The sequence below is a fragment of the Phyllopteryx taeniolatus genome, chromosome 12 (assembly GCF_024500385.1).
Source record: "Phyllopteryx taeniolatus isolate TA_2022b chromosome 12, UOR_Ptae_1.2, whole genome shotgun sequence".
Lineage (NCBI taxonomy): Eukaryota > Metazoa > Chordata > Actinopteri > Syngnathiformes > Syngnathidae > Phyllopteryx > Phyllopteryx taeniolatus.
Window position 1 is genome coordinate 22,005,240 of NC_084513.1, and position 25,662 is coordinate 22,030,901.

The 25,662-nt window shown below is 45.5% G+C and overlaps 1 protein-coding gene across 5 annotated transcripts; it reads left to right on the plus strand.

The window, feature by feature from the left end:
- The first annotated feature begins 213 nt into the window (after positions 1-213).
- gtdc1 (glycosyltransferase-like domain containing 1) lies at positions 214-24,051 on the plus strand. Of its 5 annotated transcripts, none has more exons than XM_061791986.1 (10): positions 214-313; positions 3,509-3,690; positions 4,683-4,850; positions 4,940-5,116; positions 16,184-16,375; positions 18,980-19,089; positions 19,351-19,495; positions 21,230-21,300; positions 23,392-23,483; positions 23,886-24,051. In XM_061791986.1, exons 1-10 carry the CDS (start codon positions 302-304, stop codon positions 23,949-23,951), a joined length of 1,215 nt encoding a protein of 404 aa, XP_061647970.1. In that variant the 5' UTR covers positions 214-301; the 3' UTR covers positions 23,952-24,051. The 5 variants fall into 5 exon arrangements, with proteins under 5 accessions (XP_061647970.1, XP_061647967.1, XP_061647968.1 ...); XM_061791983.1 differs by lacking the exon at positions 214-313 and adding an exon at positions 320-1,184; XM_061791984.1 differs by lacking the exon at positions 214-313 and adding an exon at positions 320-1,118.
- Positions 24,052-25,662: the final 1,611 nt, after the last annotated feature.

The following is a 25,662-nucleotide window of genomic DNA, read 5'->3' on the forward strand; positions in this document are numbered from 1 at the left end:
CATTGTTTTAAATGACTTCATCGAGAGTACATATTTAAATGATATATCCATTTGAGTGGAATGAGATGCCGCCAAAGTTTGTTGAGCCTCTCATTTTATTGTAATGTGTGGCTATAAAAAAATCATGAGTTGTTCTTAGGTTAAAGTTAAATGTAAAGTTCTAAATGGGAACAGTAAGATGATTAAGACGATTGGAACATACAAAAAAAATGACCAAACGTTGACATGTGGGGCGTTCAATGACGTCATGTGAAGGCGACGCCGCCATCCGCACAACATGACGTGACGTCACGCCAGCCAAATGGAGTCACAGGTGCGCGCATGTGTTGTCGTGTTAGCTCTTAGCCTCATTCGCTATCATAAGGCTTTATTCCGCCCGTCATGGATCAATATTAATTTCCTGTAGTTACTTAGTTGGCCTCTGAATCCGTTGTCAGTGTTAGCCGTTAGCTTCTCGGCTAGCCGCGCTAGGGTCCTGCTGGATCAGCGGTTCGGATTTAGCTGTTCGATTCGCTTAGCGGTTGAGGTCAGCTAGTTGCTAAGGGCTAACCCTCGTATTTGTTCATTTTCTTTGCAGTATCTTTTTATTATTTTTGTCAAACCTAAGCCGTAGCGCTAGCCACACACTGACAACCAAGGAGTTCACGGCTAATAGCTACAGCCAAACGTGTCGAACTTAATAGCTGGCTGTGTTGGGATTTGGGGATCACTGCTGACTCTTTCCCTCCTCCCAAATCTGAATTAAAAAAAAAAAAAGACATTCAATTCATTGTTGTCCACCGTGTCTGGCTCACCAACACAGAAGACAGAAAGCACTAAAATACGGATATTGACATCATAAACACATTAAAATGGAAGTAAGATATATTAAAGAGTTGGAATAAAAGTAAATGTAGAATAAGCTCTAGTAAAATAAGTTAAACATCAACGTGGAGCAGTTCACGTCATAAGTGCATTGATGTACTTTGCTGAGTTCAGGATTGCGATGCCGTTTGGTATAAAGGATTTTTGTATTATTCTTTTGGAGCTCTGCAGTGCCTCCCAGACTTCCGAAGCTCAAAGTGACAGGACAGAGGATGAGAGCTGTCTATCAAGATTCTCATCCTGTCAGTGCAAATGTAGGACAGACGTTTCTGGGCTTTTTCCGCAATTCTGATTTGCTTGACCTCACACTTCGTACTCAGGTGACCAAAGAAAGCACAGACCGGAATTGTTAAAATACTCAATATGCACAGAATACACAAGCTCAGAAATGTGCAGATTGACACAAGACAGCTTCATCTCCTAAAAACAACGCGACTCTACATGGATTTTGACATAGTGGTTGGACGAGATGGTTGAGACGTCAGTGGAAAGAAAATGTTTTTTAAACTCTACTTGGGCGCCGTTCATTACATCATCCCTGTATCTTAATTACAATGTACCGGATCTACGCCAGCTGGTGGACCTTCTGCAGTAAAAGTCGTCCTCGATCATGTGTTAAGTATTTGATTGTCTGCCATGTTGGAGAGCTGGAGGATACCTTATTAAACTAGGCTTAAACAGAAAGACTGGGAGCGTTTTGTCTGTGTAACCGTAACCAGTTTTTCTGCAGTGTCATTTTGTTGGATGTGCAAAGATGAGCGCAAAGACAAACCTGGTATGCGGGGTCTGCACGGTCACGCTTCGAGGCGGCCGAGCCCAGCTGGCGCTGGCGGGGTGTTTCTCGACTGGGGACCAGGCTGGTCAGGTGGGTGGAGCAGCAGGACCTGCCCGCCTGACCAGCCTTGGAACATGACCTTATGGGAACCCTAATTCGCCTCCGGGCGCAGCGGCCCTGGCGGTGACGCTTGGTTGGCGCCTCTGCTTCGATAGTGATCCTTTTTGCAGATTCACACGTGGTTACCTCGTTGCAATTTTAACTTCCTCTAGATAGTGAAATTTGTTTTTTATGAATGGCTGGCCAGATTGAGAGCAGCTCCTTGACAAATGTCAGCAGCTCCTTCTTGCCCGGATTTCAAGTTGGTGCTGATAAATGGCAAATTACTCATTGCCCCTCCCAGCTGTATTGCAGCCAAACACCCCTCAGTAATTCACCATTTTTGACACTGGCTCTCAATCAAATTTCTCTTTTTAAACACTCAATTTAATGGAACAAAACAGTGTTTGGACTTGCAAACATGGCCACCGCCGTCGTGTCAAGAGGTGCGTGACGGCATGGAAAATCTATTCAACAAATAAATCCATTTTAATAACATGAACATGTTTTAAGCTTAGTTTTACTTACCAAATGAATCCACATTGCACTTGATGTCCGTCCATGTTGTGATTGTTTTTGTTGCTTTACTTATGGGGGCGGCTGTGGCTCAGTTGTTACAGTGGGTCGTCCAGTGAATGAAGGGTTGCCGGTTCGAATCCCGGCTCCGACTGTTAGCATGTCCAAGTGTCCTTGGGCAAGACTCTGAACCCTGATTTGCTCCCAGTGGGCCTGGCAGCGCCTCACGTGGCAGCAGTCGCCCATTGGTGTATGAATGCGTGTGTGAATGGGTGAATGTGAGGCTTTGTAAAGCGCTTTGGGCAGTGTGATGGTGTGGATAAAGTGCAGTCCATTTACCATTTATAGACCATCAATAATTTGTTTATGTGAGAATGGTTGAATGCCACATACTGTAAGCCGGCTAGTCTTTTTAAATGGGTTTCTTTAAACAAGCAATTTAGATATTATGTTGAACTCGCACATAACGTACATGTAACAGACACTTATTTCCCAATCACTACGTCGGGATTTTGATATCGTGGATGAGATCGTTCCCTAAAAAAAAAAAAAAATCCCTTTAAAGCGATTGGGGTGTTGGGAATGAGCGTACGACTGCGTTCGCAATCATTTGCTCATTTCCGACTCCCGGATCACTATCGCAAGATCTTTACATAGTGGGCAATATAGTTGAGTCATCGGTCAAATTTGAAACACCCCTCAGGCGCCGTTAATTACACAATTGCTGTCGCATAATTACAACCTACCGATAAATGTCCCATTAATGACCTCATATGACCTTGTTCACGGAACAAATTTAAGTCATCAAGGTAGCACTGTATTGGGAACAGCCAGCAGTAACAATCAAAATGTGTGTGTGTGTGTGTGTATGGAAGTGGAGGTGGTCATGTGACTTTGATGCTATCATTTTGGTTAGCCTTTGGGTCAAGCGCTGTTGCCGGAGGTCCCTGAAGGACGCGGACGTTGTGCTTATTTGCCAGCACAATGGGACCCATAATGACAGCAAATGGCCGCCAATGTCCCATAATGTCTTTTGGAGCTGATAGGCTAGCTCATTTGCATCTGGAGATATGCCCGATGGACCCGCTGTCCATTGTGGCGCCAGCCAGAAATGACTTGCCATTGTGTCTGTAATGGAGTCCGTTGTCTCATGTGTCAGTCACTGCTCGTGCCCGTTGTTGCACGCATCCAGCGCGCCACATCGTCATTGGCGTCAAGGTGATGTGCGCTTCCACTTCCTGTCTCCGTTGTCAGGCTGCCCGGATCCTGCTCCTGGAACCCTTCTACGGGGGTTCCCACAAGCAGCTCCTGGACCTGCTAAGTGCCCACCTGGACTCCAGCGTGGCCTTCACCATGCCTGCCAAGAAGTGGCACTGGAGGGCCAGAACCTCGGCGCTCTACTTCAGCCACAACGTACCCGCCAGCCCCGCGTACAGGTGACACCCCTCCGGGACTGGGACTGCTTTAGTTTCGGACCAAACTGGAGCTGTACCTTCTAGAGGTGCAACTATTGATGAACAACTATTGTGATAATCGGATACGTCCTTAAAGCCAATGTTTAATTTAAAATTGTCCAAAACGTCAGTTTATATCCTCTCAACAGTAAATGTTCTCAGATTTAAGACTTAAGCAGCCTTCGAAGTGTACACAGTAAACCCCCATCCATCGCGGGGGTTACCTTCCGGATCCCCCTGCGTTGAGTGAAAACCCGCGATATAGAAATATGAAATAAAAAAATGGATTTTTTTTTAACTTGAAATTGTTCAAACACACTTAAAATAATACACACACATTTAAACACAGTATATTGAGAGAGAGAGAGAGAGAGAGAGAGAGTGCAAGAGCAATTGATTAAAAAAATGGTGAAAATATCAAAATTGAACACATACAGTACAGTACAAAAAATAAGGTGTCCCGGAGAGACGACTTGTACTATCAATTGCCTTAACTGGTTAAAAAAAGAAGATAAAAAGATATTCCACAATAAAAATAAAAAAATTTAAAAAACGCGAAATAGCGTTTTTTTTTTAAGGGTGAACGCCGATATAGCGGGGGTTTACTGTATCAAACTAGTAGCCCTTTGTTCGCATGAATCAGTAGTACGAGCCCTCACTTTCAAAAAGGTGGGTGAGTACAACAACATATTCAATCATATTTGGATTTCTTTCATTCAACAATACCAAATAAACAACACTAATCAGTTAATATAGAGTATTCAGAAAAGAAAATGACAGTAAACCTTTCTCAAACAATGTTTTATCCGATTAATCGATAGAATAATCGATATTAGAAATATTCCATAGATTCAGCCTGAATGCCCTCTTCGATTTTGCTCTTGTGTGACTTGTTTGGTGAGGAACTTGCGTGGCTATGAGACTTGTTCGGGAGCATTCGGGCCCCGCTTGACTGTGACTTCTCTGCTCGGCAGGGTTCTGTTCTGTAGTTCGGTTCTGAACCTGTGCGAGCTGGTGGGTCTTAGACCGGATATGGCCCGCTTGAAAAAGGTTCTGTACTTCCACGAGAACCAGTTGGTGTATCCGGTGCGCAAAGAGCAGGATCGGGACTTCCAGTACGGATACAACCAGATTCTTTCGTGGTAAGGGTTCGTTTCCCGGTCGGTCGGGCCGGCGGAGGCGCGCCATTGGTGCGTTTTACACGTCACACGTGGTGGTGTTTTGTCGGCAGCCTGGTGGCCGACGCGGTGGTCTTCAACTCTGCCTTCAACATGAACTCCTTCCTGTCGTCCATCGCGTCCTTCTTGAAAAAAATCCCAGACCAGCGGTCCCCCAAAGACGTGGCCCAGATCATCCGGCCCAAGTGCCGGGTTCTTTATTTCCCGCTGCACTTGGCCAACGTCACCAGGTCAGTGACATCTTCAACATAGGACAAGCGTAGACATCAAATGTATTAACTCAAAAGGATGCTTCTACTAAATACTGAGCAAAGGCTTGGAATACTTATGGCTGTGTGATATTCCAGTTTTTCTTTTTTCATCAGAACATTTCTGTCAATATGGAGTCCTGTGTGTACATTAATGTGGAAAAAATGACCTTAAATGATTTTAGCAAATGGCTGCAATATAAAAAAGAGTGAAATATTTAAGGGGGTCTGAATACTTTCCGTACCCACTGTGTATATAGATACATATGAAAACGAATATAAGACCACCCTTGTTTCTTTAATTTTGTGTTCGTTTTAATGCCTGCTACCACTAAAAGTATTAGCCAATCCCTTCCCTTTTGTCAGAAGGCCTCTTTAGGCCGACAGCGCCAGCATTGCAGCACATGACGCGCGCACTGCACAAATTGTCGCCCCGCGCAGAATGCCGCGGAGATCATCTCTCGTGATTTGTCCGTTTTAGTCACATGCTGTGATGACGTACTCATCTTTCCCCTTGGTTCCACATACCACCTACGCCGGCGCTTTCTTCATCGATTTTGCAGTATAATTAAACGTATCATCTGGTCACCTAGGTCCATTTGTCACACTGTTCCACGGTCGCCATGATTGTTGCTTTGTTCCATGTTCTGGAAAGGAAAGTAAAAACGGGTTCCGGAAATGGCCGTAAAATGCAGAGGAAACTCCACCCTGTGGTCTCCTAGCCAATACCAGCCGTAGCGACACCCCCGACTTGGAGGAGAACTGCAGGACATTTTAAAGACAGCGCTCGAGTATAAAGGCAAACTACGCGTGGGATAGCCGCAGTGACGTCAGCGCTGTCGCCGCCCGCACGAGTATGAAGAAGCCTTTACCCCTTACATGCCCCTAGGAAGCTAGGGACGACACATCGTCACCCCTCGCCCCCTGCTGGCTGTGTCGTAGGCAGACGCGACAATTGCTTACATTTGCAAGATGCCGTCTTGTGTCAAATGAATGTTACTATTATTATTAGAAATTGCTTTTTTTAGTTAAATTTCTGTTTGTGCAGTTTCTAAAGGTGACTTACGGGTGGCCCTGAAGTGCAAAACACAACTGCAAATAACTAAACACAACGGCAGGTTAAGAAATACGACAGCAAATAAATAATCACAACGACTAATCAGAATCAGAATCATCTTTATTCGCCAAGTATGTCAAAAACGCACAAGTAATTTGTCTCCCGTAGTTGGAGCCGCTCTAGTACGACAGCAGACAGTCAATTGACCGAGAATCTGGGACAATGTCGATTGTGCAAATGTTGCAGATGCTACTCAGTCGATTCTGCAAATGTTTCAGATGTTACTCAGGCGCATGAGTGGCCAGTATTGGTCAACAACAGATGTAAATAGTGCAAATAGTGCAGCGTGGCGAGACTACTACAGTGAGTGCACGAGTCATGTATAAATGGGCCGACAGAAATGTGACAACAAACTCAAGACAAAAAATTGGCAACATGTTCCGATGGAATTGTGTTAACTGTTTAAGACGTTAATGGCAAGAGGGAAGAAGCGGTTGGAATGTCTGCTTGTTTTGGTTAGCATTGTTCGGTAGCGCCTACCTGAGGGAAGGAGCTGGAAGAGGTGGTGACCAGGATGTGGAGGGTCCAAGAAGATTTTGCATGCTCTTGTCTTAGTTCTGGCAGCGTGCAAGTCCTCCAGGGCGGGTAGGGGGGGTACCGCCAATCTTTTCAGCAGTTTTTGATTGTCCGTTGCAGTCGGAGTTTGTCCTTTTTTGGAGCAGCACCAAACCAGACTGTGATGGAAGAACACATGACTGATTCGATGACCACTGTGTAGAACTGCCCAACAGCTGCCGTGGCAGGCCGTGCTTCCTCAGAAGCCGCAGGAAGTACATCCTCTGCTGGGCCTTTCTGAGGACGGAGTTGATGTCGAGCTCCCACTTCAGGTCCTGAGAGACTGTAATTTGTAGGTCTCGACGGTTGACACAGGGCAGATTGGACAGCGTGAGGGGCAGCTGTAGCAAAGGATGCCTCCCGAAGTCTACGATCATCTCTACAGTCTTGAGCGTATTCAGCTCCAGGTTGTGTCGGCTGCACCACAGCTCCAGCCGCTCCGCTTTCTGTCGGTACGCCGACTCGTCACCGTCTTTGAGGAGGCCGATGACTGTAATGTACTGTAATAACTAAAGACAACAGCAAATAAAAAAACACACCAACAATTAACTAAACACTTGAGCAAATGAAAAATCACAACAGCAAATGACAAAACACAACAGGAAATGAAAAAACAAAATGAAATTAAGCGACCGGAAGAGGTAGGTACTGGTGGGGGAGATTAGACTCATCGCTGATTGGACGAGAGGGAGGACTTGATTGGACGCTTTGACTAGGAAGTTATTCCTCGTCTGGCGTGATTTTTTTTAAATGAGCGTTACCATTGATTCAAACGTAGCTACTACTATCAAAGACTATTTTGAATCGGGACATATGTAACCCGTCTGAACAAGATGACAATGAACTGAAACTGAAAAAACAAAGGGTCTAAACCCATCCATCCATCCATTTTCTGAGCCGCTTCTCCTCACTAGGGTCGCGGGCGTGCTGGAGCCTATCCCAGCTGTCATCGGGCAGGAGGCGGGTACACCCTGAACTGGTTGCCAGCCAATCGCAGGGCACATAGAAACTAACAACCATTCGCACTCACAGTCATGCCTACGGGCAATTTAGAGTCTCCAATTAATGCATGTTTTTGGGATGTGGGAGGAAACCGGAGTGCCCGGAGAAAACCCACGCAGGCACGGGGAGAACATGCAAACTCCACACAGGCGGGGACGGGGATTGAACCCCGCACCTCAGAACTGTGAGGCTGACGCTCTAACCAGTCGGCCACCGTGCCGCCAGGGTCTAAACCGTCAAATATTTTTTCCATGACTATATTAAATTTATTTACAGTATATTTAGGGATTTCGTTTAATGTGCGTCCTGCGTCTGAAACGCACAAAGATGATCGGGGACGCAATGCTATGGATTCACGTATTCCGGTGTGGTGCTGAAAATCCGGTGAATGAATTTTTTTGTCAAAGACAGAGCTCTAGAGTGCAATTTATTTGGTCGCATATGTGCCCCTAATTTCTGAATGGTGCGCCTAAAAAAAAAAAAAAAGAGAGAGGGAGGGTCCACCTGTACGCCCAGCCATTTAAGGAAGAAAAAAAAATCTCTGCGACTTGAAAGCAGACACACGAAACCCATCTGGTCTCTGAACCAATCAGCGATAGTGAAGGGCGGTGTGGTACCCTCCTACCCCCCTCTGATTGGCCGTGTGCGTGCCTGTATGTGTGTGTGTGTGTGTGTGTGTGTGTGTGTGTGTGTGTGTGTGTGAGAGAGTGCGTGCGTGCACATTCGTGCTTTTCAAATGTGGGCACCAGCGTACTCAGCTAAGTTTTTTGACACTGCGACGATGCGGGAGCATTTTGGATTCAAGCAACAATAAAGGAGGCCATCCCACTAACACCAACGAGCTGATATGGCGACTTTGTATGAAGTCGAGACAAAGACAACGCAACTTAAAACCGCAAAGTGACAAAATCCATTTTAAACACAACTATTATCCTACCCGATTTCTTCTGATGTGTTTGGGAACAAAAAGCACGGGGGGACATTTCCCATTTCCTGTCAGATGGCAATTACGGAACTCTTTGCCCAAGCAATGCAAATACAAACATGTCAGCGTATATGGCGCACATATGCTCATATTATATATAGTATAGCGTCCTCACTATTGGCAGAGATGTAGCCACTTAACATGAATATTTGACTTCTAAAGCCGTCAATGTTTTAAAAAGTAGTACAAATCTTAAATCAAAACAGGTTGCCTTGATTTACGTGTTGTGCTGTTATTAATGTTGCTATACTTTGTACTTTTTCTTAATCAAGTGGAAACTTGATTGGCAGTATATTGCCTGTTAAGGAATTAATGTCGATGTAATGTAATATAAGCTCTTAATCTGTGCCAAATGTTTGTTTGTTCTAGTGCAATTTTTGCGAACGGAGTCTGAGTGTGTTTTATTTATATTTTTTCTTTATCTAAGATATTTTATTTAGGGTCTCCTGATCCGATCTTTGGGTTGGGAAATTGGTCTGATGTCAGCAAAAAAAAAAAAACACGGATCGGATCGGGCTGGATCAAAAATCTCAGATTTTCGACACTCTTATACAAGCACTCCATTCCGTGCTCCACTCCAGCACTTTTATCCAGCAGCGCCCACGTGATCGCAACAGCAGCTTGCTAAGGTGCTAACATAGTAACAAGGAGTAAGAGTGAACGTTGCTTGCTTCAAGTTGTTTATTAACACTCCAGTTGTAGTTCACTGTAAAACAAGACAAAAAACATAAAATAATTACACCTGTTAAATGTTCAAATACATCACAGACATGGTTTCTTTCTTCGTTTTTATTCACACAAATCTCGTGCTCACAGCTAACACATTGAATGAAAAACACCATTGCCGAGCTAACAAAAAGTTGCATCAAACTTATATCTCTCAAAAAAAGATTATTGGTACACAAATGCTGTATGAACACATACAGAAGGGCAATATAACAATACTCTCTGGCATATATTCTTCAAACTGGGACAAACGATTTATAATAACAATATTCTATCATAACTTCTACTTTCTTTGTTACTGTAAGTGTGTATCTCATTGCTTGTACCACACCGCCCCTCAGAAGTCAAGATGTGCGCAGCAGTTCATTGATGTAGTTTTTCCTCATACCTGCTGTTGCTGATTATTGTTCTCTGTTTGAGTATTATCACTTGATCAAGCCTTTTCCAGCATTCCATACTACAAAATAAGTTGCGTATGATTATCGCTAAAATCGGTGGGACCGATATCGGTATTGGCCAAAACTCTAGGCTGCAATATCGGTATCGGATCGGAAGTGAAAAAGTCTGATCCTAACCCTAAAATTAATAATTAATAATAATAAGACTTGTTTGTTTGAAGAATGGGAATTCACAGTATTGTGGACACACAGGTCTTCGTAGTATTAGCCGCAAAGTTAGAAAATGCAGTGAGCAAAATAATAATGTATAACAATAATAAAATATGATCAAAAGTGAGACGTGGCTTGGAGTGGAAAACATCGAAGGTGAAGCGTCTTCTCACATTCGCCCATCGACGATGTTTACAGGGGATTCGGCGGGCTCTGTGTGTTTGATGTCAACGGCGACATCATCAACATGTGATGTGTCTTATCCGCCTCCTCCTCACTTGTTTGCACTTTAATCAAAGAAGATCAAGTTTAATCGGAAAAACATCTGCTGAGCACCTTCATCCTCCTTAATCCCGTACCTCATCACACACACACACGCACACCCTCATTATAATCATTTGTGTGTGCGTGCATGCTTGTAGTTTGTCAGTCATTCAGGACAAGGTACTCCACTAGTCCTTAAAGTCCTTACCCATAAGCGCACACACACATCATCCTCATCATCATCTCTGCGTGCGTGCGTGCGTGTGTGTGTGTGTAAGTACTTAGAATACCTTGTCCTGAATGACTGAAAAACTACACGCACACTTCCATCTTAACGTGTGTGTGTGTGTGTGTGTGTGTTCCCCTAAAGTCCTTGGAGAAATTCTCGAGCCATGACAAACATTGAACTGCAAATAGTATATGCTCGCCATTATGATTTTTGTATTATTGGTTAGGGTTTGATGTTATCATAACCCCAATTGCATTGTATGCTGCGCCATACAATGGCAATAAAGGCTTTCCATTTGTGTTCAATCATTCTGAACAGCTGTGGTTGTTTTTTTTCAGTGCTCTTTAAACAAAGTTGAGTTGAGAGTCTCAAAGATTAAGCCGCGCAAGAGTAAGTACACGCGGACCTGCGCGTGTACAGTATATACGTACTATAGAACGACCTAATGGCTCATTAAATCAGATAAGGGTCTTTTGAGCATTTTGTTGATACTTGGTTAACTAGCAAATATGAAGGCGATACATCATTCACGATAACTTGACGTAATTCCGGCAGACGGCAAGTAGATTTGGAAGAGTTTGATGCTGCCATTGTTATCGCTACGCGTTAGACTGGCAACCTCGCCCCATTTAGCCGTCGTGCAGTGCTGAGCGTGAGCATCAGGCCGAAGCAAAGCAGCGACTGACACCGGGAGGTAATGACAGCCTTTGACCAATCTGACATTGGTGCAATTCTGCACATTATAGCGCCGATCAGGATTTTGGGGCCGATCAGCGAGCTTAAAAAAACGATAACCGATCCGATCGCAAGCTGGAGGAATGTGTGTAAATGACCCCTTCATTTACTGTATATACTTGTGCACTTAATTGCGCCAAAAACTATATTTACAATAAATAATGTATCTTTGTTCCTCTATTTATGCCAGTGAGGCTTAGTGACAGACGGAACAAATGAATGGTCTTCCAGTAGATGGCAGGAAGTAAATACAATCATTAATGTATCCACTTTTTGTGACATTTTTATTTGTTGGTGTGCCGTGAGATTTTTTCAATTGACAATAAAATATGTTCCTTGGCTCCATAAAGGTTGCAAATCACTGCTCTAGTCAGATCGTGTTTTCTAATCAGTCAGGTCAAACCAACATTACAACATGACAGAAATAATGGGTGATAACTTACTGTAATTAAATAATTTGAAATTCAATTACTTCACGCACACCGAAACTTTAGACCATGATTCGACAGAACGGCGGCATGTTTACGTACAACCGTCACTGCTAGCAGTAGCTTGCTTGGCTACATAAGGTTATGTCGCCTCCTTGCGAGCCGCATCATACCGAAAGTACGGGAACGTACCTCAAGCAAGCCTTAAACGGACGTCCTCTCCTGTCCTGAGCCCCGGTGACCACCAACACACGTTTTTCCCCATTTTGTCCTTCGAATACAGTCGGCGCGATCCACTCTTGTTGTCGTCGCCTTGCTAACGCGTGTATCCGGTCGCATTTGAGTTGACAAGATAAAGCCCAATGATCGTAAAAAACAATGCTGTGGTATCGGAATACAAGATTTGTTGGCAGTCGTCTGACATAGTGAAATCGTGAAAGAGCAAATTTATCTTGTAGTCTGATCCGGCCATTACGTGTTGTCTGTCTCAGACGTGTTGTCTGTTCCACACCGCCGACATGTTTGAATTTTTTTTAAAAGAACTTTATTGGCCATCAGATATTTCCAATACGACGTCAAAAGACACGCGACAAGGCTAAAAATAAACTAGCTTTTGGATTCAAATATACTGTGCATGATGGCGACGCAGAGTAAATGTCTTTTGCGAAGCCAATCAATGACGTCATTGATAGGATCGGCAAATTATGACATTAAAGCCGATCAGCATAAAATCCTAAATATTGGCCGATACCGATCAGCCCGATAAAATCGGTGTAAAGTCTACTAAAAACCTGATGCACACACACAAAAATGTGATTCAGGCGTCACACCTGCTGAAAACGCTGGTCAGAGCTTACTCATGAGGTTTTGGACTCGTGAAATCCACCTTTTCAAAGCTTTTTACTGACATGAAATGAAGACAGGCACACAGACAGACAGCATTTACAGACACGTTTACAAATAAGTTCACTTGTCTCATTTCATACAAAATCTTATGATGTTCTGAAAAAAAGCAAACATTGCTATAGAAGGTGAACATTTTCTAATTGGAGCATCCAAAAGTATTTTCTGCGTGGGAAAAGTCACGACAACTCAAGCAGATATTTTCTTGCAAGCAGCTATACTTCCAGTACATCAGTTTTAAGATCACTGCATTGGCTCCCTGTGTTTCAGGATCCATTTTAAGGTTCTTTTATTCATCCATTTATTCTCTTCCGCTTTTCTGAGGTCGGGTCGCAGGGGCAGCAGCTTAAGCAGGGGAGCCCAGACTTCCCCCTCCACACCCACTTCGTCCGGCTCTCCTGGGGGCATAGTCTTTCCGGCATGTCCTGGGTCATCCCCTGGGCCTCCTTCCAGTGGGACGTGCCCAGAACACCTCACCAGGGAAGCGTCCAGGAGGCATCCTAATCAGATGTCTGAGCCACCTCATCTGGCTCCTCTCTATGCAGAGGAGCAGCGGCTCGACTCTGAGCCCCTTCCGGATGACCGAGCTTTTCACCCTATTTCTAAGAGCGAGCCTGGACACCCTGCGGAGGAAACTCATTTTGGCCGCTTGTATTCGCGATCTTGTTCTTTCGGTCACGACCCGCAGCTCGTGACCATAGGTGAGTGTAGGAACGTAGATTGAACGGGAAACCGATAGTTTAACCTTTCGGCTCAGCTCCTCCTTCCCCATGACAGACAAATACAGCGTCCACATCATTGCAGATGCCGCACCGATCCGCCTGTCGATCTCCCGCTCCATTCTTCCCTCATTCGTGAACAAAACCCCTAGATACCTGAACTCCTCCACTTTGGGCAGGAAGTCATTCCCAACCCAGAGGGGGCACGCCAACCTTTTCCGAATGAGGACCATTGTCTCAGATTTGGAGGTGCTGATTCTCATCCCAACCACTTCACACGGCTGTGAATCACTCCAATGAGAGTTGGAGATTCCGGCTAGATGAAGACATCAGAACCACATCATCTGCAAAAAGCAGAGATGCAATGCTGAGATCACCAAACCGGCTGCGCCTAGAAATTCCGTCCATGAAAGTTATGAACAGAAGTGGTGATAAAGGACAGCCTTGGTGGATCCAACCCTCACTGGAAACGAATCCGACTTACTGCCAGCAATGCGGAGCAAACTCTGACACCGGTCGTACAGGGGCTGAACAGCCCGTATTAGGGGGTCCGGCATCCGTCGACTCCATGAGGGTCAAGGGATGAGTCGAATGCCCTCTCCAAGTTCATAAAGACTGGTTGGGCAAACTCCCATGCACCCTCGAGGACCCTGCCACGATGTAGAGCTATTCTACTGTTCCACAGCCAGGACGAAAACCACTCTGGTCCTCCTGAATTTGCGATTCGACTTCCAGATGGACTCTCGTCTCCGGGTAGACATTAACTGGGAGGCTGAGGAGTGTGATTCCCCCTATAGTTGGAACACACCCTCCGGTCTCCATAACCCCGATGTCCACGCAATGTTGCAGAGGCATGTCAACTGGGACAGCCCCACAACATCCACAGCATGTGGTTGCACAAGTGTGCACACCCTCTTAGGTGTGGATGTGGCTATGTTCAGAACTAACCAGTGCACTTGCCACCAGGACACCCTAGTTCGTAGTTCGATGATCGACTTTTTGGTCGTGTCATCGGACTTGCGGACTTGAGGGATGCCGTCAAGCTGAAGAAGGAGTCCTATCGGGCCTTTTTGGCCTGTATGACTCCTGAGGAAGCTGATGGGTACCGGCTGGCCAAGTGGAATGCAGCTTTGGCGGTTGCTGAGGCAAAAACTTGGACGTGGGAGGAGTTCGGTTAGGCCATTGAGAACGATTTCCGAACGGCTTCGAGGAAATTCTGGTCCACCATCCGGCTTCTCAGGCAGGGGAAGCAGTGCACCATCAACTGTGTATAGTGGGGATGGGGCGCTGCTGACCTCGACTCGGGATGTTGTGAGTCGGTGGGGAGAATACTTCGTAGACCTCCTCAATTCCACCGACACGCCTTCCCAGGAGGAAGCAGAGTCTGGGGTCTCTGAGGCGGGCTCTCCTATCTCTGGGGTTGAGGTCACCGAGTTGGTTAAAAATCTCATCGGTGGCAAGCCCCCCGGGGGTGGATGAGATCCACCCGGAGTTCCCAAAGACTCTGGATGTTTGTGGGGCTGTCCTGGTTGACACGCCTCTGCAACATCGCATGGACATCGTGGACAGTGCCTCTGGATTGACAGACTGGGGTGGTGGTCCCCCTTTTTAAAATGTCTTCCAACTACAGGGGGATCACACTCCTCAGCCTTCCTGGTAAGGGATATTCAGGGGTGCTGGAGAGGAGGGTCCGTCGGGAAGTCGAATCTCAGATTGAGGAGGAGCAGTGTGGTTTTCGTCCTGGCCGTGGAACAGTGGACCAGCTCTTCACCCTCAGCAGGCTCCTCGAGGGTGCATGGGAGTTCGCCCAACCAGTGTTTTGTGGACTAATACGGGCTGTTCGGTCCCTGTACGACCAGTGTCAGAGTTTGGTCCACATTGCCGGCAGTAATTCGGACTCGTTTCCGGTGAGGGTTGGACTCCGCCAAGGCTGCCCTTTGTCACCGATTCTGTTCATAACTTTTATGGACAGGATTTCTAGGCGCAGCCGAGGCGTAGAGGGGGTCCGGTTTGGTGGCCTCAGTATTGCATCTCTGCTTTTTGCAGATGATGTGGTTCTGTTGGCTTCATCAGGCCGTGACCTCCAACTCTCACTGGAGCGGTTCGTGAAGCGGGTGGGATGCGAATCAGCACCTCCAAATCTGAGACCGTGGTCCTCAGTCGGAAAAGGGTGGCGTGCCCTCTCCGGGTCGGGGATGAGATCCTGCCCCAAGTGGAGGAGTTCAAGTATCTTGGCGTCTTGTTCACGAGTGAGGGAAGAATGAAACGAGCGATCGCCAGGCAGATCGGTGCGGCGTCTGCAGTGATGTGGACTTTGAATGAGCTTCCTCCGCAGGGTGTCCTGGCTCTCCCTTAGAGATAGGGTGAGAAGCTCGGTCATCCGGGAGGATCTCAGAGTAGAGCCGCTGCTCCTCCGCATCGAGAGGGGCCAGATGAGGTGGCTGGCAGATCTGATTCGGATGCCTCCCGGACGCTTACCTGGTGACGTCTCTCGGCTGGCCTGGGCACGCCTCGGGATCCACCCGGAAGAGCTGGATGAAGTGGCTGGGGAGAGGGAAGTCCTGGCGTCCCTGCTAAAGCTACTGCCCCCGCGACCCGACCTCGGATAAGCGGTAGAAAATGGATGGATGGATGGATAGTTTTAGTATTGATTGTGATTATGTGAACAAAAAGTAAATGTATGAGTTAAATATGTCCTTCTGTGTTTTATATATTGTTTTACGTCCTGACTCCTTACGTACACAAACATCCTCGTGTGTGTGTGTTCGTTCTTTTCAGGCTGTTTCCCAAACACAAACTCTTGTGTGGAGTCACAGGCCCGTCTCACACGGATGACATCATCGCCACGCTGACAGACAGCACTCTGCAATGTGGTCCGGACCGGCAGTCCGGTCTCGAGCAGCAATACGGTCCGGACCACCGTCAGGACTCTCCTGGGAAGCCGCTGCACATCGTTTGGCCTCACAGGTGGTGAGTTGTGATCATTTTTATTGAGATTAGTATTGATGGTTGTTATTGTAGTAAACCCGTTGGCCAAATGCTCATACACGTTTGCCGAACTATTATTAGATGTATACAGTATTTATAGTGTATTATTCAACATGTTTGTGCATGTGTATTAATTAGGAATGTATTAATCAGAATCATCTTTATTTACCAAGTATGTCACAAACACAGAAGGAATTTGTAGTTGGAGCCGCTCGAGTACGACAACAGTCAGTCAATTGACAGAGAACACTTTTGACACATAAAAACATTGGAAAAAAACAGTCACTGAGCAATAAAAGGTTGCTAGTCATCTGGTAATGTCGGTACAATTTAAAAAATGTTCAAAAAGATGCAGAGTCCTCTTGCAATTAGAGCAGTTTGAAATGACTCATAGAACAATAGTGACAATGACAACAAACTCAAGGCAAAAATTGGCAGCATGTTGTAATTGAATTGTAAGTTAACTGTTTAAGAAGTGAATGGGAAGAGGGAAGAAGCTGTTAGAATGTCTGCTTGTTTTAGTTTGCATTGTTCGGTAGCACATATATATATATATATATATATATATATACACATACAATGTTTTTATCAAGTAGAAGAAATCATACATCATCAGAGGTGGGTCATATTTTTACTTCAGTAACCTTTTTTGGGATTCTTTTGACTTTGCAAACTACTTTTGACTTGAGTAATATTGTTGTAACAATATTCTTGGTTGAAGATTTTTTTGGCAATGAAAATGATCATTAAAAGTAGCAGAAGAGTCAACGTTGACCTTCCAAAGGGCGAAGATCACACCGACACCCTGCTGATCTATGATGAGGGACTTGAAGGGTTAGGCTGGGCTCTACGTCTGCTTTAAGGCGAGCACGACCGTGTCCCCCCCTCCTTCAACGAAACGCAACAACCTTTTACTGTGGAGGAGGTCGCGATACGCCTTCGAGCCGACACTCAATGATCTCACCGTTAACGAGGTCCTTGAATATAGTTAATGCAATTTTACTAATAATTGGATTAAGCCTTTTTTTTTCGGTGTTCCGGCCAAGAATTTCTTTTCACTGCATCACTCGTATTAATGAACCCATTAGTCGTATGTATTTGATTCCAAATATATGATTGGACTCTTATTAAAAGTATATTATTGGTGTTAGTGTATATATAAATCTTGAGTGCAAAGGTGAGCAATGCAAGCCCGTTTGGGAAAAGGATCTTACGTTGCGGCGGCTGTTTCGTCATGTGTGTTTTTGCCGTCCTCTCATGTCAGCAACGCAGGCGGGGGCGCCATAATCGGCTCTCAACTGAGCAAAACACAGCTGGATTACAGCTGCACCGCTGCGGCTTTTATTGCGCTCAAATTAGGATTAACGTGCCGCCAGACTTCATCTTCTTCTCATCTTTGCCTCTAATCTGCTTGTGGCCTGGATACTCGCATCCTCACATTACCACCGCTGGCGTTACCGATGGGCTGGCTATTTCGAACGTTTACCGTTCCGTTCGATTTTGATTCTTTACGTTGCCATTCAATTTCTATTCTCTGGGTTGTGATTTGAGTCGATATTGACTTAAAATAGCAACAATACAGATTCAGTAAGAATATTTACTTTTCATATCCATGTAAACGTATGTCACCTCCACATTTTTGAGGAATAAAACATTTGAAAATAAAATAATAACCTACTTGTGCATATGATGTCCTACAAAAGTAAACCAAAAAAAGATGACAGTTGTGTATAACCTGAGAAAATAAAGTAGATATAAATAATTAAAAAAAGAATTAATGAAAATTAAAATTCTGTTTACAAACGACTTCCTTTTGTCTATTTCCTGTGTTGCGGATTTACACGGAAATCCAAAACGAGCCCAAACGTCCGACTGAAAAATGTTGACGCTGCTTGCGCTGGTCGCCATCTTGTTGTTTTTTTGGGTCGAGTGCAGCCTTCTTACATACGACGCAATGAACATGTAAAGATGAAGCGATTCAGAGAATTTTCTGGTATTGAATTGGGGAGTGGAGTCATCGATATTTCTACCCACCCCGACAATTCTAACAATTTTGAAGTTTCCAACAGCAAAGGCACCGACATTTCCAATGTATGTGGTATGGTAGCATTTAATTGTCGGTCCTAAATATATGTGCAACATGCAGAGGGCCGAGATTGCTCATCAACTGTCACAAAAACATAAATGACGTGCATGACGTCGCGCCCGCTCGCCACAAGCCGACTTTCAAGTAAAAAAGCAACTGTAGCGTCCGTTGGCAAGTAACACACATTCATAAAGAACGGCTCCGTTTCGAGTCCCATCCTCCTCCGCATCGCTCCTCGCCTCCTCCGGGCCATTTTGCCGACGCTCCTCGCTCAGCGCCCCGTCCAGTCGTCGGGCACTGTCGTAGGCAGTCCGGCGCCACCGACATTGCCGCGGTTGATCGCTGCTCATCAAGACGAAGAAGGAACGAGCGGCGACAGGCGAACAGCACCAACACTTCTCTCATCAAAAACTTGCAGGAAGAATTAACTGTGCGTGTGTGTGTGTGTGTGTGTGTGTGTGTGTGTGTGTGCGTGTGTGTGTGCGTGCGTGTGTGTGGAGGGAACATGACAAGGATCCTGAGCTGTTCTTCAGTACGATGGTGAAGTTGAAAGAAGAAGGACTCAACTTCCTGTTGTCTGTACTCGGAGAAAGATTCACTGATGTGCCAGGTATGAACGCACACACGGAACAAAACACAACACAGATGACAGCTGGACTACGAGAGCTGACCCCCCTGTGGTGTCAGCCGTCTACACAACAGGTTCTCGACTCCATCCCTAGATGATAGATTTTACGTTCCATTTGGATGCTGAAATAACAACAACACACACAAAGCACACAACATGCAGTGAAGACACGCTAAGGCTAACAAGCGTTGTGTGGTTCTCAGAGGCATTCTAATGTTTATTTGCTAATGCTAATGTTCGCAGAGGCGTTTGCGACCTGCCGCCCTCTGCTGGACTCGCACGTGCTCCACTGGGGTTTCCTGGAGTCCCGAGAGGACTACGTGAGCGTTCTGTGCCAGGCCGACGTGGTCCTGTCCACCGCGCGACACGAGTTCTTTGGAGTCGCCATGTGAGACGCGCACGACACACAACACGCCAACAGAGACTCTTGAGCTACGTTCACACCGCAGGGCATGATGCCCAATCCGGATTCACATTACAAAAACAAACGCGGCTTCAACTGAGGACGGAATGCCTCCGTGACATCGCGCGCATAACACAGGACAGGACATCACATTGTGCATGCGCGGAAAGACGAGGCGCCGTGTTTCCAGAAGTAAATCGGACCTCTCGCGTAGGACTCGTCATGACACACTTGTGGGAAGTTCAAGGATTTATGCAAGCGGAGGCAACATTTTCTTATATCAGTTTGAACCATCTTCTTTTCGCCACTGATGTTTTCAAATGCTTTTGAGCTGTCTTTTATTGTTCCCTTTATTTTTAAATGCTTTTATTCATGTAAAGCACATAGCGTTCCCGTGTGTATGATAAGCGCTATATAAATACATTTGCCTTGATTTTGATGATGTATAGGTCAGATAAGCACGACTTGCGCATCCATATTGACCTCGCATCGTAATATTTTTCCAATTTATATCCAAATACGAAAGGGGCCGGGTTCAGCTTTGAAAAAATCCGAATTGTACCGTTCACGTTGACATGGAAAAAAATCTGAAATGTAACATTGGGCAAAAAAAGCGTAATTGACCAGCTGTGTGAACCTAGCTTAGCGCCTATATCAGACTACAGGATTTGAGCCCCGACATTGGCCCGATTTCCTATCGCAGGCAATTTCCCACATCGGGCGTGACGTATTTTTGTCGGGAACGACAAAAGTTCTCATAGTGTGACATAATCCACGACCAACAATTTGGCCCTACGACGCCATGTATGTATGTTTGATTTTTTGGGGGGATGTCTTCCGTGTAGTGTGTGACATATCAACGACAACTCAACGACAACACACCTTGACGTCGACCAATAGGACTGCGTATGGTGACCGGCGCAGAGCCTCCCGTGCTTGCTGTTGTCAACATTGATTCAGGCGCACAAACTGTTTACCGAAGCTTAAGAGGATGATTCGACAGAACGCCGGCATGTTTATGTACAAAGCATGTGTATGTGCTAGCACTAGCTTGCTAGGCCACATAATGTTTTGTTACCTGCTTGCAAGCCATATTGTATTAAAAGTATGTACACATACCTCAAGCAATGCTTGCATGGACAACCCAAAACCTCCTCTCTAGAGGACCCGGTGACTCGCCACGTTTTTTTCCTTTTTTGTGCTTTTTTCCCCAACATTGACATGGCAATCCATTGTTTGACAACAACTTCTTGCCATGGTAACGGTCGTATCCGGTTGCGGTGAAAGGGGACACGTTTTCTGATCCGGCCTCCGCAACAGTGTCAGTGAAAGTATTTGACAAGATAAATCCCACTGATCGGAAAAGACGGGATACGGTGGTATCGGAATACATGTGATTTGGTGTTGCCACTGTCTGACTGACATTCGGCAAGATTTGATGCCAGTAGTCGGACATTGTGCCCTAGTGAAAGACCAAATTTGTCTTGTCGTCTGATCCAGGCATGACTGTGCAGCTTTTTCTCTTCACGCCACACTCCACACAACACTCTACACAATACTACATACAACACTACACAACCCCTAGACAACACAACACACTATACACAAATGTTTTGTAGACATTTGCATTGGAGCTGCTATGCAAGCAAGGCTATAATGTTATTAATAGTTAGAATACTGTTGAACATTTTTTTATTGTTTGTGTGCATGTGTGTTAAGGTTGGAGGCGGTGCACTGTGGCTGTTACCCTCTATGTCCCAACGCTTTAGTTTACCCTGAAATCTTCCCAGGTGAAAGTACACAAACACGCACACACACATAGACAGACAGACAGACAGAGGGAGAGAGATGGATGTATATTGCTAAGCAGGAGATTAGGGTGTTTTCTGTTGGGCCTTAGCAAGTACTAAAAATTAAAAGTACTGTATAGATATACTGTAGGCCAATTTGCCACAGAGTTAGCCATACAACGACTGCAAAGGGGAAATGCATCGTAGTGACAGTCAATATATAATATTGATGAATGAAATACACCTGATATTTAGGATGGTTATAATGCAGCCCTATGCCGGTCCCAAGCCCGGATAAATGCAGAGGGTTGCGTCAGGAAGGGCATCCGGCTTAAACCGACGCCCAGACTTCCCTCTCCCCAGCCACTTCATCCAGCTCTTCCGGGGGGATCCCGAGGCCTTCACAAGCCAGCCGAGAGACATAGTCTCTCCAGCGTGTCCTGAGTTGATGAATGAGGAAAATGAGAGAGAAGGAAGAGTAGAAGAGGCAAGTGTGGTGGACCAGGAAGTGGCAATGATTAGTAAGGGGGAAGTTAGAAAGGCATTAAAGAGGATGAAAAATGGGAAGGCAGTTGGTCCTGATGACATTCCTGAGGAGGTATGGAAGCATCTAGGAGAGGTGCCTGTGGAGGTTTTGACCAGCTTGTTCAACAGAATTCCAGCGGGTGAAAAGATGCCTGATGAACAGAGGAAAAGTGTGCTGATGCCCATTTTTTAAGAACAAAGATGATGTGCAGAGCTGAGGGAACTATAGAGGAATAAAGTGGATGAGCCACACAATGAAGTTATGGGAAAGAGTAGTGGAGGCGAGACTCAGGACAGAAGTGAGTATTTGCCAGCAACAGTATGGTTTCATGCCTAGAAAGAATACCACAGATGCATTATTTGCCTTGAGGATGTTGATGGAAAAGTACAGAGAAGGTCAGAAGGAGCTACATTCTGTCTTTGTGGATCTAGAGAAAGCCTATGACCGAGTACCCAGAGAGGAACTGTGGTACTGCATGTGGAAGTCTGGAGTGGCAGAGTTAGAATGTTAGAATAATACAGGACATGTACGACGGCAGCAGAACAGCGGTGAGGTGTGCTGAAGGTGTGACAGAGGAATTGAAGGTGGAGGTGGGACTGCATCAGGGATCCGCCCTGAGCCCCTTCCTGTTTGCAGTGGTGATGGATAGGCTGACAGATGAGGTTAGACTGCAATCCCCGTGGACCATGATGTTTGCAGATGACATTGTGATCTGGAGTGAAAGCAGGGAGCAGGTGGAGGAACAGTTAGAAAGATGGAGGATGGAGCACTGGAAAGCAGAGGAATGAAGATTAGCCGAAGTAAAACAGAATATATGTGCATGAATGAGAGGGGTGGTGGGGGAAGAGTGAGGCTACAGGGTGAAGAGATAGCAAGGGTGGAGGACTTGAAATACTTGGGGTCAACAGTCCAGAGCAAACGGCTCCAAGCAGGTTGGAACGGGTGGAGGAAGGTGTCAGGTGTGTTATGTGACGGAAGATGAAGGGCAAAGTTTAGAAGAGTGGTGAGGCCAGCCATGATGGACGGATTCGAGACAGTGGCACTGAAGAGACGACTGGAAGCAGAGCTGGAGGTGGCGGAAATGAAGATGTTAAGGTTCGCCCTAGGAGTGACCAGGTCAGATAAAATAAGAAATGAGCTCATCAGAGGGACAGCCGAGGGTCGATGTTTTGGAGAGAGCAGACTTCGATGGTTCGGACACATCCAGAGGAGAGAGAGTGAGAAGGATGAGGATGGAGCCGCAAGGCAAGAGAGCGAGAGGAAGACCAAAGAGAAGGTCGATGGATGTCGTGAGGGAAAACATGAGGGCAGGCCGTGTTAGAGCGGAGGATGCAGGAGATAGGCTGACGTGGAAAAGGAGGACACGCGGTGGCGACCCCTAATGGGACAAGCCCAAAGGAAAAGATTTAGCATGATTATGATTAATGACGACGCACTGTTGACACAATTACGCACACATACGTATTTAAACACACACATGCACTTCTTCCCTTAGCCCAGTTAGCCCCTCCCACATGATGTGTTTTCCAGCCAGTGGTGATGACGCCCCCTCTTTTGCTCCTCAGCCGAGTACCTGTATGCCACCCCCCAGCAGCTTCTCAAACGGTTGCGCAACTTCTGCGCCCAGCCAAGACGCGCACGCGCACACGTACTTAAGGTAACACACACGCACACAAACACGCTCACAATCAAGGTAAGCCCTGGTAGCCCATGAGCCCTGAATTGAACTTTCGGGCAGAGGTCAGCGACCTTTTTGCAAGCCGAAGCTGATAAATGCAACGTTTTTACCAGTTTGACACTTGTGTCATTTTCTCCAATGACTTAAAATTGGACTTTGTTCATATGATGACTGAACCATGTTCTTCTATGTGAGGACGCTCCCATGCAAATGATTTCTCACAATCATTATTAAAGGACGATTTAACGAGGAAGCTGATGAATAGCAACATGCAACACTTGATCGCTACAAGTCTGCTAGTGTAAACATTTTCATAATCTTAAGGAATCACAATGAACTTGTAGCGCATTTGCATGTGATGTGCGGTGTTTGTGTTTTCAGGTGGACGTGTCGCGTTTCTCGTGGGACGTCCTCCAGGCGGCTTTCCAAAGTCTGCTGAGCTTATGAGCACCCCAGCAGGCGGGAAACTTTTTCTTTTTCATTGAACAGCTTCCTGTTTGATCATGTGATCATCATTAAACGTGATTGGCTGGCGAGTAAAGTAGAACGGCAGTCAACAAAAAAACTTCTTGAACAATTGAAAAGTTCCCAAAGGGTTTATCCCACAAGCAGGTTTTGCGAAAACTTAGAGGAAGCGAACCCTGACATGAGGGAACGTCCCAATTATCCGCTCGGGTTCAAGAAATCCCTATTCTGTCTCCATGGTAACAGACTCTGTGAAGCTAACTCGCTTGCTAGCAGGTTTTTGGGCCTCTCGGGACCTTTCTAAACTTTATGGAAAAGGTCACGGGGAAAATGACGGCTCTATTCAAATGAGCGTCGGTCTAAATAGTTTCCCCAACGAGAGTTTGCTAGATAATTTGGGTTGGAAATGCCCACGATGCCATTTTTGAAGCTATTCTGGTTCGTCTTTTACGCCTGGCAGATGAGACGGTCAGATTTTTATGAATATTCGAGGGTTATAATAGTTTTGGATTTTCCATTATAGTTAGTTTTTATTTCGTTTTGACTTTTTCAAATTCAGTGAGTTTTACAGAGCTTCCAAATGTTATGGAACATCAGAATCAGAATCATCTTTATTTGCCACGTATGTCCAAAAAACACACAAGGAATTTGTCTCCGGTCGTCGGAGCCGCTCGAGTACGACAACAGACTTTGGAGACAGAAAGACATTGACAAAAAAAACAGTCACTGAGCAATAAAGGGTTGCTCGTTATCTGGTAATCTGGTAACAGCAGTATTTCGTTACAGAAATCACTGAACGTTGACTCGTTACGACCCTTACACTGATTGTTCTGGATATTGGGGGGGAAAAAAGCATGTTTTGTGTGTCATGTTGCGTGCGCGAGCGCCAGTCAGCGTTATGTTCCGGAAGGTGCCGGCCGGCGAATCCTTCAAGTTTTGCTTTCGGAGGATTTGCTGCTCTCATCAAAAAATTCCACTTGGCGCCTCAAAGAAGATTAAAGCGGAATTACGACCTCATCGCAAATAATCCCGGCAGCACGACAAGAGACAACGCCCAGGTCAAAGTTCACGGCTGGGCCCCAATAACCTGACATCCTGGACACTTGATTGGGAACACCATGTGCTTGCGGCTAACACGCTAAACATTTGTTAGCCGTGCTGGCTAACATTTTAATGACTACGTAAACTTTTTTTTGCTGCGGTGCAAATGAAAATTATATCAACATTACATCACCTTCCTAAAATAATGGCCAAAGTAATTTTTTCACAAAAACTATATATATATATGTATGTATGTATGTATATATATATATATATATATATATATATATACATATATATATATATATATAATTTATTTATATATTTATTAATTTTTTCCTTTTTCTCATGATGCTGGCTGGCCACCGCTGGCCACAAAATCGGCCACAACCTCACTTGAACGGAACATTCGATTCTACACTTAGAATATAATATTGTCAATGAACCTAGCATGCATGTCTTTGGGATGTGGGAGGAAAGTGCCCGGAGAAAAGCCACGCAGGCACGGGGAGAACATGCAAACTCCACACAGCCGGGGCCGGGGATTGAACCCCGGTCCTCAGAACTGCGAGGCGGTAACCAGTCGCCCATCGTTCCACCACAAACATTTTGTGTAAAACTGTGAAATGACACAGGGAAAAAGTATTGAACA

What these genes read in the sequence shown, in the direction of transcription:
- gtdc1 (XM_061791983.1), top strand. Translation starts at nt 1,077, where the DNA reads ATGAGAGCTGTCTATCAAGATTCTCATCCTGTCAGTGCAAATGTAGGA. An exon ending in TTACCCTGAAATCTTCCCAG is followed by an intron (nt 21,301 to 23,391) that starts GTGAAAGTACAC and finishes TTTGCTCCTCAG; the next exon opens with CCGAGTACCTGTATGCCACC. An exon ending in CACGCGCACACGTACTTAAG is followed by an intron (nt 23,484 to 23,885) that starts GTAACACACACG and finishes TTGTGTTTTCAG; the next exon opens with GTGGACGTGTCGCGTTTCTC.